The sequence below is a fragment of the Leptinotarsa decemlineata genome, unplaced genomic scaffold, assembly GCF_025532065.1.
Source record: "Leptinotarsa decemlineata unplaced genomic scaffold, Ldec_3_MD MMD2_tig00000008_RagTag_RagTag, whole genome shotgun sequence".
In the NCBI taxonomy this organism is placed as follows: domain Eukaryota; kingdom Metazoa; phylum Arthropoda; class Insecta; order Coleoptera; family Chrysomelidae; genus Leptinotarsa; species Leptinotarsa decemlineata.
Genome location: NW_027412537.1, coordinates 14,245,990 through 14,261,269, shown reverse-complemented (window position 1 = coordinate 14,261,269; position 15,280 = coordinate 14,245,990). Strand labels below are relative to the sequence as shown.

General features: G+C 33.5%; 1 protein-coding gene across 1 annotated transcript in view; it reads left to right on the top strand.

Moving 5' to 3' along the window:
• LOC111512444 (uncharacterized) overlaps window positions 1-15,280 on the top strand; it is a 34,150-nt gene that overhangs the window by 3,212 nt on the left and 15,658 nt on the right. Inside the window, exons 2-4 of the mRNA XM_023168562.2 lie at window positions 344-441; window positions 499-773; window positions 13,538-14,668. Coding sequence (XP_023024330.2) covers window positions 344-441; window positions 499-773; window positions 13,538-14,668 — 1,504 coding nt within the window. The remainder of the gene's footprint in view (window positions 1-343; window positions 442-498; window positions 774-13,537; window positions 14,669-15,280) is intronic.

The following is a 15,280-nucleotide window of genomic DNA, read 5'->3' as shown; positions in this document are numbered from 1 at the left end:
CCCAATATTCTTATGTGGAAATGATGAACCTTCGAAATATCGAATAATGAAACGTATTATAGTTTGGAGTAGGTTGATATTATAGGAGTTGGTGTAAAGTGGCAGAATTCCTGGCTAAAATTGAATGATTGGAAACCTAATTTTCAAATTGAAATCAATAGTTCTTGATTGCAAGTCTTGACATGTTCCTCCAAATTTTCCTGGGCTATAACTTTTCCTGAACTATATATAAATGTCAGTTTCAATAAATAAAAATAAATGTTAAAAAGGAATTCTGGTACAAATGAGACCCCCACCAACCTGCAGTTTTGAAACTTTCACTAACCAATTTCTTTTGTTACAGCCCAGAATTGATCCGTTGAAGCTGTTGGGGTGCCTTTCGATACTTCTGACCCCCGAGGGCGGCATTTTATCCAGGGACGAAGTCGTACGCCTAGTCAAGTGAGTATTCAACTTCCTTATATCTTTCCCCTTCATCATGAAAACTTTTACTTGCAGCCTAATGACTAAATTCTCAAAAAAATTAGTCAGCAAATGCGTGTACGTTCTGATTTTAAAAAGTACGGAAATTGAACTGGTCGATATGTTTATGGCGGAGGGAGGATGGGCCCTGATCCAGACTTGGTTACAGGAAGCTGTGCAGACCGGCAATTGGGATCTTGTGAAGGAAATATTAGGGCTGCTGCTCATCACCCCGGTGGACGTAGAACGTCTGAAGCTGAATATCTTGCCAAAGCTTATCAAGAGTTTGTCGAGGCGAGGCGAACTGGAAGGTACTTTATTGTTTTTTAGTTTACAGCGGCAGCTGAGGGGGTTTTGCTGAAAGGTGAATGTTTCTGATGGTTCGTTCTCATTTTTGTGTTTCATTCCTTGATTTCCAGGTTTATTCTTCAGTTTATGTGGTATTGATTTGCATGGCTGTTCCTATTGTAATAATAATAGTGTTTATTCGACGATGTAACTGTAATAGCATCCCTATTACTTTATTTCGGAAGATTTCATCACTTTGCTACTTTCACCCCATCTGGTGTTTTGTCATGAAATATGATGACATAATTGAGAGACTTTCTAAAAACTTACATTCTGTGTTCTTGGGATTCTCAACATATTCAACCCATTCACTGCTGATGAATTTTCATTTAATTTTTTTATTTACCGCATTGTCTATTTTTACAAAACAATTAATAAATTCATACATATGTACTATAACTATCAGCTAGATGTAAGGAAAGAATATAAAAAAAGAAATGCCAAAGTAAGCCAATCAATTAGTCAAATCAAATCAAAATATGCTTTATTACCCAAGATATAAACATCTTATTGGCAAAGTCTAGTAAAGTAAAACATGTATAAGGGACAATTAACAAATATAAACTATAAAATAACGCTTAAACACCGGAGCAGAGTATATGGACAGAACAATATTAAGTCCAGCTGAATAGCTACAAATATAAGTACATGAATTTATGAATATTAAGTAAACGTAAATATATAATAAATAACATAATGAACATTGATAGCCATTTTGTGTTGGTTTCAATAACTTGTTTACACAAAGCTACATGTCAATTATTCGATAGAGCCTTGGTAGAATCCGTCCACACTATAATAGAGCCTCCCAACAAGGGAAGGTGGTTAAATAACTTCTTGCTATTGAAAATAATAGAATTTTGTGTAAGGGCTAGAGAAGGTGTGGGAAGGGAAACGGAGTAAGACTGACGTGTACTATAAGTTGCGGTGTTCCTAAATTGATTTTTATATTTTTTGTAGATATGACACACTGTTTCCAAAATAAAAAGACATACTAAGGTCAGCATTTTTTGCTTCACAAATAATGGGCGGCATGAATCCCTGTAGCTAGCCTTGCATAAATATCTGATGGCTCTTTTTTGTAGAGAGAATACCATATTGAAACGAAATTTTGCACAATTTTCCCAGAAACAAATTCCATAATGTAAATAGGATTCAATTTGTGCAAAATAAACTGATCTTTTGATAGTAGTGTCTAACTCTCTTGCAACAACTCTCACTGCATGACATCCTGCTGCTAGTCTTTTACATAAGTAGTCGACATAGAAATCAAATTTTAGATTTTCATCAATGAAGAGCCCTAAAAATTTGTTTTTCTCCAAATTTTCAATTTTTACATTTTCCAAGTGTACTTCCCCTATGTTACATCTAAACGTGATCACCTTTGTTTTATTGATGTTCAATGATAAGAGATTGGAATCACACCACTCTTTAACCGTTCTTATGTCGACGATGATTTGATCAAGTAAATTGGAGGCTGTATTGCTATGCCAGAGGATAGTGGTGTCGTCAGCGAAACATGTGAATTTACCACTTATGTTAACATGGACCAAGTCATTGACATAAATGAGAAACAACACCGGTCCCAAAACGGAACCTTGTGGAACCCCACTGTCAATGAAGCGTTCCTCTGATGAAATTCCATCTAATAGAACATTCTGCCGACGATGAGAAAGGTACGTCTCAAACCAAAGTAATGCCGATCCTCTAAATCCGTGAACTTCCAGCTTGCGAAGAAGCAGCATGTGGTCTGCACAATCGAAGGCTTTGGCTTTGTAATCAAATGATTACAAAGAAGAATTAAAAAGTTCTTTGAATTCACATTGTGTTTGCAAGTCTAAAAATTCTACCTAAGACTTTAGTTGGTATGATAAAAGGGTACTGTGAAGATTTCTTTATTTCTTGTTCTCTTTGGATTCACATTTAAAGTTATAAGTTCAAAAAGTTCCGGTGAATTAATGATACCATTGATTATTTTGTGCATTAAAGTAAGATCTATGAGCCAGAGTAAAGTTAGGAATGTCCAATATAATTTTATATTTATATACAGCAATGTACCTTTATCTGGTGGCTACCTTATATTTTCATGGATCTCTTATCGGTTTCATCAAATTATTGCTGTAAATGGTTCAAAGATATGCTTTTTGAAAAAATATATCATGACATGTTTGAAGGCGTCATGTCATGCACACTAGGTATAAATAAAAAGTTGCATTTGGATGCTCGTGATGTTCTTGGGCGTCGTTTAATTAGAACACTTTATTATTTCACACAAACATTGAACTAATGAAGGTTATATATGAAAATTATAAACAATACATAAAAAATGAAATGTGAATTATACAGCTTCATGATACTTTAAAAACAAGATACCGGTTACACATAGAGCAGGTTGTGATGGACAATATGCGGAGTCTCTTCTTTTTTTCTGTTTGTAGCACATTACACAGCGCCAGTGTGAAACTTTTCTTGCTCTGGTGAAAGCGTTCTTCTCCAAAATGTGTTCAGCATTTGCCCGTGAATTAGGCTCCACACCTATCCTAATTGTTGGCAGCATTATTATTATTATAATGTGAAGGCGGAAATCATAAAAAGGCATGCGCGAGTTTCCACTATTTTTTGCAATAAATAGTATGAATTGATTATTAGCATGTGTAAAATATGGATTCCTACTTTCTTATAGAGTACTTTATTTATTCAACAATGTCAATAAAAAATAGAGAATGTAAAAACAGAAAAAAAAAGCACAAAACAAAACAAATTAAAGCTAGCAACTGGAGCAACTTGAAAGTATCAAAAGTAATTGGTCTTTCGAATAGCTTGGTTTTTGAAATGGGCAAAAGTCGAATGTTAGATGTCAAGGAATGAAACGTTTTCAGTATAGTTTCTTTGTAGTAAAAGCAGTATATCCATAATGGGTTCGATGATTTTGCATACAGAAAAGCCATCTTTGACGGGTGGTTCTGACATTCCACTGACATGAATGAACAGCCTCTTTAATATATCTGAGGTATTTTACCATTTTGCATACAGTACACTAGTGGCAAGTCACTAATACATTAATCCTCGTTCAGAGTTACAAAGATAAAATCACTTACTAAAAAGAAAGTAAGGAGAATACGTTAATTAAAAGCATAAATAAAAAATTAATGAACTGAGGATTTAATGAGGTTCTTCGCAAGTTGAAGACCCTGCCACTTCAATATTTTCCTCAACGTTATTAAAATGGTGTTGGGAAAGAAACATTTTAATTAATTTTGCAAGGGTTTGTGCTATCACAACGTCTGTCAAATCTCTTTCTGGATAGACTTCATTCATTTTTAAATGAGCATCCATTTTAAACCAAGAGCAATATGGATTTTGTCAATAAAAGTCTACTGACGCAGCAATGTTTTCAATAATAAATCAAATAATCACGAATATTGATGCAGGTGATTATCCGGCAGTGATTTGAGCTGTGCATTCGACTGTCAACATGAAAAACTGTCTTGAAAATTGGAATATTTTGGTATATGAGGTGTTTCACTCAGTTGAATGAATTCATTTCTCCAGAACCGGGATCAATTTGTGTCATTGCAAATGACAAATAATAGTACCTTCAAATTTAACTCTGACCATAGGAACATGACAATGGGCTTCAAATTAGGTCCTATTCTGTTTATTCTTCGTGTGAATAGCATTGACTTTATATTGAAGACAGTAGTTGAACAGCCTAAGCTGATGATTTTCCATTCATTGTCTCTGCATCTGATCTGCAATTTTAGAAGATGAATGAATCAGGTATCCGGTTTTTTTTAATGGGTACGGTTTATTTTCAACACCGATGAAACACAGGTTTATCATATTGACAAGTGCCAGAAAAAAATTTAAAATCTCAGTTAATTGTAAATGACATATCTTTGAAAAGCGTTGGTAGTAGTGTCGAATTTTAGGTATTTATAGAAATAGAAATAGTTTTATTCATTACTAAAATTTTCACACATACACAATCACAAGATTAAATACATGAGAAAACTTATTGGACTAGTCGAAAAAGTAAAACGCTAAAAGCTAAACACAAATGTTTGATCTTGAATAAATTTAAAAAAGAGTACATGTATAAAAGAAACTATGTATGTCATTTATCTAAGCACTGAAAGCAAGAAATTCATCCATATTGTAGAAGCAGTTATCCAACAAGAAACCATACAGTTCCTTACTCATTACAGTTCTACTTTTATTGGTCCCTATAAAAGTTATTATTTTATTGAAGCATTTGATACCCAAGTATTTTGGGGAATTCTAACTCACACTCAAGCGAGAGTAGGGGTGATATAAAGTATCTCCACCCTGAGTAGCGTAACTATGTATATTAGAGTTTTTTTGAATATAGCTGTTTATTATCATAGATGAATAACACTAGCTGTAATATGTAGAGGCACGGCAATGGTAAGATGCTAAATTTTTTAAATAGTGGTTTACAAGAGCTCAAATCGTTATTGACTAGAGCTCAGTTATTTGGTATCTTACTATGCTTGTGTAGACTCTTGAATGACGTATGGTGTTTGTTTCTGGGGAGGGTCAACTTCAGCACAAAATGTATTTGTTGTAGAAAAGCGAATTGTACAATGCATGGCGAATATTTCCCAAAGACATTCTTGTAGACAGTATTTGAAAACATATAATATTTCAACTCTAGCGTCAGTCTAAATACTTGAAATGTGAGTATTTATATGTTTGAAAAAATAGCCAAATTTTATATTAAAAAAGATTATTCACCGCGATAGGAGAATCAAAAATTAATTCCATATATCAATTACAAAATTAAAAGTGACTTATGCTGCGGCCAGAATACATTGGTCCAAAAATTTACAATAATCTACCTGAATATGTGGAGGCTACCATCCGAGAGTTTTTCTTTCAAATGGATAATAAGATAGCATTCCAACTATGCCGTCCATATTCTCATACTGAAGAATAGGAAGAAGGGGTTTCTGCAGAATTTGTTGCCATCTGTTTTCATACTCGGTTTCAACAACTGATCATTTGTGACAAGGTTAGACAAATGACCTTTGAAGATGTCGTGCACACTGTACTGTAGTAGCTGTGTGACGTCCTCGGACGCCATGAGCAGTGAATGGGTTAACTATATTAGAATTTTATGATTCGTAAAGATGGGTTGACAGCTGTCCTGAAATTTGACACCAAAAATTTGTCGTAGTATTCGCTTCTGAGCTGAAAACCTGTCGCTCCACCCCAGACCACAATCAAAGGAATATGCTATTGCATAATATACAGCAAGTAGAAGAGAATTATCTTAATTGGGTTTCATTTGTTGCATGCCTTGTTGATCTGGTACACTTTTCTGGTGGAGAAATTTCACATTAGTTGACTTTGATGTATTCAGTACCAACGTTTTTCCCATCTATACCAGGCTGAAAATTGATTAGCAACCGTTTCCATTTTAGAGATGAGTTTCTCTACACCGTACCCAGATATTGTCGTGGTTGTATTGTCAGCAAACACGGTTATATGAACATTTGTGATGTGCTGTGGAAGGCCACTGATATACAGCGAAAATAACAGGCCCAAGAACTGAACCTTGTGGTACACCGAGTTTCACGTTCTGGCTACCATAATTTGTACCTTGTTTGTTGCTGCTTTCAACTGCACAAAATTATATCCAAAGGATATGGTTAGCCATTATGTAGCCGAATTTTTCGTGGGCGGATGAATCCCGCTAGAGACAGCAGATTTTTCATTGCTTTTCCGCACTTCTAGTCTTTTAAATTTTTTTTTAAATATAAAACATATTATTTTGTATGACATGATTTTCTTATGTGAGTGAATAACGAATTATTAATTAAGGTATGCAATAATTAGTTGGATACTTTACACTTTGTACATAGAAGAGAGATAGCAATATAGATTTTGAGACGAATTGATGATTATTACTATTACTATCGTTTGACAGTTTAATAGCATTGAATAGTTTCTAAGGTTTCAGTTCTCTTATACCACACAATTTCACAACAAATTTACTGTCGGCATTTTTAAATTCTAACCTAAAATTGGGAATGTCTGTATAATATTCGCATACTGGAATATTTTTATGCCAGATATTTGGAACCTAGGGTTATTTTTCAGTGGGTTTTAAACATGAAAGCAATTCTCCATTAAAAGGTTAGGTTATTCGGAGCATTTGCTACCTCATTTCGTTTTAATTACTTTGTCCACTAATATCCGATGCACAAATGTATGATGCATGTATAATCTTTCAATGACTCAACTGTAGATTACTTTTTTGAATTTTATGAGGTAATATTTACATAAACATAGAAACAAGTCGAAGTTTTGAAGAACTTGAGTAATTATTGAATTGAATTTTGGATTTTCTAGTCAAAATTTGTAAATATAAGAAAAACTTTTTTTTTTTAGTTCGTTATTTTCCATGTCAATATTGATCGTTAGAAGCCTCAAAAAACTTATGTCCTCAGTAATATAGCGCAGTGAATTTTTTATGGCTAGAACTCGATAGTTGGTATTTTAGTCAATAAATCAGAATTAAACTGTCGCAAAACCCTTTAAAAGCAACTGGTTTAAATGAAAGTTCAGAGAAGCCTCTCACATACTTAACGATACAGTCGTCACCCTAACATGGATGTATGGGAATCTTTAATCATGAGGAAAGGCCATCTGGAGTTTACTGAACTGGATAAACTAACCAAAATTAGACTTGTGAATAATCTTGGATTCAAACATTCTTGGTCGTACTTTAGATCTGTCCACGATGGTTTTATTTTTCAATATATTATTTTATTAAATTTTTTTTGCAAATGTCATATGCACTAACAGCTCATGCAATTCTGCAGTCTCAATTCTAGATTCACTGACATCGATGTAATATTTTGTATCTATTTTTTGATTACTGACATTTTTCAGTTGACAATTCAAAGATCATCATTGCAAAATATAGTATACACGATTCAATTTTGAATTTTCTCTTTTAAATTTGTTTATAAGTGATTAGAGATTGTGAAATCAATTTTTACAGTGAAAGGGCTAAACGTCACTTCAGCTGAACATGTAAGAACCAGACCAAAAGCTGATGTCCATCATAAATTGATATCTGTTTAAAAAAAATCTGTTTCAAATCTGTTTTTCCGTTAATCAGCTATCGCCCCTGTTCGAACGACAACTCTCAGAAGTTGAGAAACTTGTGCGAGCTAAGGACTAACGAGGTCTTACCTTTTAACGTGTGATTCCTATTCAGATGATAATGAGCTCATCATTGGAAAATATTATATAAATGATTTAAATTTGAACTTTTTCTCATATTTATATTCATTTGAAAGCAATTGGAGATGATGACTTTGATTTTTATAGTAGAAGGGCTAAAATTTACTTCATGTAAGAACCACACCAAAGGCTGGAGTGTATTTGTAAAAAGGGCTAAAATTAACTTCAGGTGGACATGTGAGAACCAGACCAAAGGCTAAAGTTTATCTTTATTGCATCATATATTATTTTATGATAAACATGATGTATTTGAACCAAATTATCTAAAAAACAATTCGTTCAGGCTTTTCTCAAATTACCTATACTGTAGATTAATGTACTGACAACTATCAGACAACAACTACTCCCCTGGCTAATACCACGAACGGTGTTGGATTATATCTGACAGGTGTCAGCGCAGGATCTTCACCGAATTCTTCCTGCACTATTGCCTGGCGAAAACATCAATGCTGTCAGGTTTGAAAAAATAATATCAACCAAATTTTCAATAGTGGGGATGAAAAAGATACAAAAATAATAAAAGTTCAGATATATAACTTGTGTTAGAAAGAATTGATATGTTCTAGAATTTTCAACTAATCAACTCGAATCAATTCTTTATTTACTACGTTATCTATTAGGGTCATACATTACAAAGAAAAAAGTGAAGAATAAAATTAAAAAAAAGTAATACAACAAAATCAAATACGAATTTATGTCCAGCTTGTTTAGTTATCACCTTCATCCTGTATTCATGTTGTTCTGACTACATGCAACAGTGTCAACTTGTTTCTGAGATCGATTTTGATGGTTAATTCCAAAATTAACAAATGGAAGCCGATTTAAAACAAATAGATATTTGGCTTAATACACAAATTACCTTTGAATTTTGAGAGATCGTCATTTATGTTTATTGATAAAAAGCCCTCTATGACAACTTCCAAATTAGTGTTAGAACGCAACAAAAGCGAAAGGTCCACTAGCGTTCAGTTTTTAGGTGTACACATAAATGGAAACTCTTCCGTAGAATATCCAGATCGATGTCATTCGAAAAAAGCTAGCTCCAACGTTACTGCGTTAGTTACAAATAAAAGTGGTGATTTCCTACCAAGTAGTAACAGCTACATCCATCAATTTAGTAGCTCCAATCATTGGGATTCTATATAAAATAATGAACGTTTCTTTGAAGCATCTGAAGCTAATTTACTACTTATTTATTCAAAATTGCAGTATTTAATTAGTATATGGGAAACTGCTTCAAATACAACTTTAAAACTATTGAGAAGTTCACAGAATAAAGCTGTTGAATGCATTTTTCATCTACCTTTCTTTTAACCAACACTAAGCACTCTTCTCGAGGTGCCATATAATGTAGTCCAGAAGAGTGTTGCAGTTCTAGTATACAAGAGTTGTTTGTTGCACGCTAATTTTCAATTAATTTTTTTAGCAGCAGAGCATACATTTTTAAATTCAATGTGAATTCTAAGAAATGGGAATTCAGGAAAAAATGAAAATCAGGATCATGTATTCGATATTGGATTCAGACTTCCAAAGGACAAAATGAAAAGTAGAGAACAGAAAACATTTCTCTCTAAAACTTTGCGTTTTATTATTTTGCTACTTTGAGTTTCGAATTTGTTGAGTTTTCATTCAGTAAGGCACTCTGTATGGAGATATTTGATTTGTATGGGAGCCCTTTCTTTTGTTGTATTTGCAGTTTCAAGAAGTTCTTCAATTCAAGTGGTTTTCTAGAGAATGATCATGAATTTAAAAAAGCATAAATGGATTGTGTTGTTATTAAAAAACGGAGTTTGTTAACAGATTTTCAGTAGATCTACCAGTTTATCATTTGAAAAAATTCAATTATTTAATAATGAGGAATTACTTGTATAGAATATTTTTTTCTAAGTACTAGGTACGAAGGTTAGGGTATACCAATAATAAAAACTGTATGATATACAAATAGTGGTTTTCAAAACTAATGAAATATATGCACTTCGGATTTTGCTTATCTTATCCTCAATTTGGGAATGGATACTAAAATATTTGAATCGTCCAACATAGTCAATAAATTACTGAAAAACTTCATGAAACATCCAAACTCGTGTAACACGGGATAATTTTGAGTAGATTTCAAAAATGAAAGTATTTCTTTATTTAAAAGTTGTTTGAAGCAGTAACCACGACCACAAACATTTAATTCTTATGTGTACAATTTACAATATACCAAACCTATCATATGAACTTTGTAAAAATGCTAATGGAAATTATTCATGGTGATAATGAAATTCAGGGTGAACATTTTTAAATTAATATCATGGAGTTCCTTTGTTTCAACAAGGAGACTTTAAAAAAACAAAACAATAAGATATTTTCAAGTGAATATTTTGAATATTATCAATTTTTGGTCTCCGTAAAATTGCATTTACATGATTTTAAACTTTGAGCTTACAGTATAAATATTGATTTGGATTTTAAAGAATTGACCGCCTCAACTATTTATTTGTAAGAAAAAAATATATTATTAACAAACAAATAATTCTAAATATAATAATAATAATATCAAATGCTTTTATTGAAAGGTTACTCAGTACAAGAGATACTAATCTAACCTAACAAATGGCAGAATTCAACGTCTCCACATGATAAATCAAGGCAGAAATTGCTCTTCCATCCAACCAGTATATATGACGAAAAAAATAATTTAACATCCATGTACAAACCTTTAGAAATCACAATACGAAATTTGCTTCTGCTTTACAATTGGCTACCTAGTAAGTTGGTATACCTGCAAAGTAAGAATTATTAATATTTCAAGTACCATAACCAGTATAAATTTAATCATTCTGAAAGCCTAAATATACCTTTGAACTCTGCATTCAAGGATATAATTATATTTTGTTAAGGAAATATATTGAAGTCAGTTTATCGTCGTTTATTCTCGTTTTTTTTTATGAAAAATTAATATTGAAATGGTGGCTACACACACATATGGGCTTAGGCAAAAGAAAAAAATCAATTATGGAGTCCTGCATCATGGAGAGATAGTGGAGAGTAAAGCTAAAGGTAACTCCTTGAAAATATATATATATATATATATATATATATATATATATATATATATATATATATATATATATATATCAAAATAATATTATATTATTGTATTCAAATAACACACTTTACTATGTGTTATTTGAATTAATTATAATGGATTTTCATCAAATATCAGTCAGTTCTATAATATTCTCATATTATTTTCAAAAAATTAAGTTCCAGTCCTGTTGTACATAATATGCTATTATGTGCTAAAACAGACCTTCTAGTGTACTGAAGTGGTGATTTTCAGAGGTCTTACTTACTTGTAGTATATTAAGAATGCCGATTTTGTCATTCCCAATTCACATGATTAGGTCTGAAAATCTACCTGGAACTTCCACCTTGCAATTACCTACCTACTTGTTGGGATGTCTGGAAAGTAGGAAATATTGTTGCAAGTACCTGCCAGTAGTACCTGGAAAGTATGAAATATTGTTGCAAATACCTGTCCAATAGTACCTGGTTAGTCAACATCAGTTTATAACTGTATTTCCTCAAGAAAGGTTGTACCTGGCAAGTTGGTATGCCCGGAAAGTAGGAAATATTGTTATTCCTAGTACCTGTTTGGTTCCTAGTCAACGAATCAGTTTATAACTGTATTACCTAAAGAAAGGTTATACATAGTTGTACAGTCAGTTTTCAGTGATAGTAATGAAAATGAGTAGTAAAATGTTGGTCAAAAGCACATATGGGCTTAGACAAAAGAAAAGAGTTAATTATGGAGCTCTGCATCATGGAGAGATATTGGAAGCAAACTGTGAAGCTAAAGGTAACCCCGTGAACTCCCAATAGGTCAAAGAAATATGTACAAAAGTTGATATTCTTATATAAATTTTGTCTAGGGCGAAATTCAGTCCAATGCCTGAATAAGTTCAACAATCGAACTGTTCTTCAGTTGCTCACAAGTAACATGTGGTCCTGCCTTTATTTTCATTGAGGTTATAGACTTTCCAGTAACTAGAGAGAAATGATTGCACATTTTGAATATCCATCAATTTTTTAAGATTTATTTGAGAGGTAATTCATGAATCACCATTTCAGAAATATAATCTTATACAGCCCATTCAAAACTCTTCAATGTGATACAATGATTATGTGATCATATTTGACTAAAGGTGTTAGTTTCTATCCCCTGTATCGACTTTCATGTTCCAAAGGATGAATATATACCATATATTTAGAAAGTTTTAGCAAGGTTTGAATTACCGAAAAAACTACTTTCAACATGAATGTGTAGTTGTGTTTACTTACGAATATTGATATTTGTTCCATATTATTTTTCATAGAAGACGAAATTTCAACCCGAAACCAACCGACGACATTGATGATTTGCTTTTTGGATACTTAACCCATGAGATGTGGCATTTTTTTAAAGAATTGTGAAAGAACTTCATTTCATGAGCAACTTTTATAAATAATAATGTCAGTTTTTTGAATTCAAATGTGAAAAATATATTTATGATTTTTAAGTTCATGGATTTGAAGAATATTAAATATTACTGGAGTTCTTTCCCAACACCAAATCGTTATTTTTAACACCTCGACACGTGTTTTGATCATCAAGTGATTATCTTCAAAGAGGAAGGTGAGTTTTAATCTTCATCTTTGAAGATGATCACTTGGTGATCGAAACACGTGTCGAGGTGTTAAAAATAACGATTTGGTGTTGGGAAAAAACTACAGTAATATTCATTACTACACCAAAGGTTCCAAACAGTGTATCATTGAAGAATATTGTCGAGATTTTTCACATTTTTCTGTTTCAACGATTTTTTGTAGTTTTTATATTAGAAATATTGATATTCTTCATTACTAACAACGAATGGCGGCAAAAACTTTTGTTCACAACCTAATATTATTCAAAGAAACCTTTAAAAATTTACCGCATTTGATTCCTTTAGTATTAATTAATTATATTTTTTCGATTCGTCATTTTTACACTTACATCAGTAGCATTGTCAGGAGGTGTCAGTAACATCTGAAAAACCAGAATGAAGCTAAGACAGTTTATATAGTATATCATTCATTCTTTTCTGAACGGGCTGTGCTCAAACTTGTCTACGAGTTCATTTCTGTTCTCCAAAAGAGGGCAGCAAGAGTCTTGTAGGCGCCTCTTTGGAACAAACAATTTTGTAATTATACGCGATTTTCATATTAAGCTTAATACACAGTTTGCAAGAAATTTAAGATAACTTTATTTAGGTATCTTGTATTTTTTCTTCATTTTGAATTGTCATACATATCGGTACAATGTAAATTATATTTATTATTATTATTGATGAGAACTAACCATTTGAAGCACATTTTTGGCAGATGTTAAACCTCAGAATCAAACAAGTTCAACCAAACTAAATTGTGGTTATTATTTTAGGTGTGGCTGAATTGTCTACGAAACTTGTGCAGCATTGGCTGGTTATTGTTAAGGGATCCAACAATCCTTCTCCTAAACAAGCCGTAGTGGCATCTGATGTAATTGAGATTTCTAATGCCGATACTACTGTTGTCGACATGAAACCTGTGTCTGAAGAAGAAAAAGGTGTAGAACTAGAAACGGTTAGTACTGAAACATTCTACAAACCTGCAGACAAAGAAGTGAGATTGAATAATAGAAAACTTTCGGAAGAAGAACCAGAAGCGGCAGCTGAAGAACCACTAAAAACTGAGGAGGAAAAGAGTAAATCTTCGTCAAAGGGTTCTAAAAATAGTTCCAGCAGTAAGTCTGGTAGTAGCAAGGATAAGGAGAAAAGCAAAGATAGGAATAGGGACAAGAGTCAGGACAAGGGTAAAGATAGAGATGACAGAAACAGAGATAAAGATAGGAAATCAAAAAGCAGTTCTTCTAGCAAACACAGAAGCAGCAGTTCAACAGATGAGAAGGATAGGGAGAGGAGTAGTAAAGACAAAAGTGGCAGGGAGAAGGATAGAGACAAAGACAGAAGTGATAGGGATAAGCGCAAATCTAATAGCAGTTCAAAGTCCAGCGGTAGTTCCAGCAGAGAAAAGAGTAAGGACTCTAAAGATAAGGTCAAGGACAAAGATAGTGGTAAAGATAAACCCGTCGAAAAGGAAAATCAGGCGGAAAAAGACAAGGACACCTTGGAGATTATTAAACCACCTACCATTGATAAACTTGGTAGGATTCCGAAGAAACCCAGCGTCGTGGCTGCAGCCGCGGCCGCTGAAGAAGAATTGAGGGAATCTAAGAAAAAAGCTTTCTCCATAGGTGTAAGAAAAGATCGCGAAGAACGTCCTAAAACCGTTAAAATCTTCAATTCAAAAATGAGATCGACGGGTTTGGAGGAGGAGGTGAAGCCAGCTCCTGCTAGAGCAGTGAAGAAACCCACCCCTTCATTGCAGCTGCCGACGATTCCTATGAAACGCCCGTCGCCCCCAAGAGACATCAAAGACCCCATCATACCGCCAGAAAAGAAGTTGAGAATGGATAAGGTTGACATCCCCGACAGGCCAGGCGCCATCAAGCTGATCCCCCCTAAACCCAAACGTGAGTTTCTTTTAGACATACTCTTCTCACTTTTCGTTTTATTTTTCAGGTATCGACGGAAAGTGGAAGATGGTTGCCAGCCACGATCAATTGGCGGGGGACCGTTTTTCTCTGCTGACTGTCTTCGAATGGGAAGTGGCAGTGTTTCACAGTTTTGCTCGTTTATTTTTCTTTTTTCCAGTTCGGTCACGTTTGAGAATACGAGACCTGTTGTCAGTTGTAGCGTACGTATTACTTGATATTTTCAGCATACTATAAAGGCATAGTTATAAAGTGATCAGTGAAAGTTCTCGCAAAAGCCCGCTAGATGGAGCGTCGGTCACGTCTTTGTAGGCTTTTCATAAAACTAATCATATATAAAGTTTGCGTAGGTCTCCGTATGGTAAGTTGATTATGTAAATTTGACTGTACTATCATAACTGGAGGTGAATAAAACTATTTTTGATAAGGTATGTGGGATGAATCCTCTCTCTCGCCAGAAAAACTAACGTGACAATCTTAGAGCATGGTAGAATCCGTCCACTAGTACATAGCGAGGAGTCGGATCGGGTATAAGAACACTTATCCTCTCCTGGATGAACAACTGCCTGTCATGTTTCCTGTCAAGAGTGT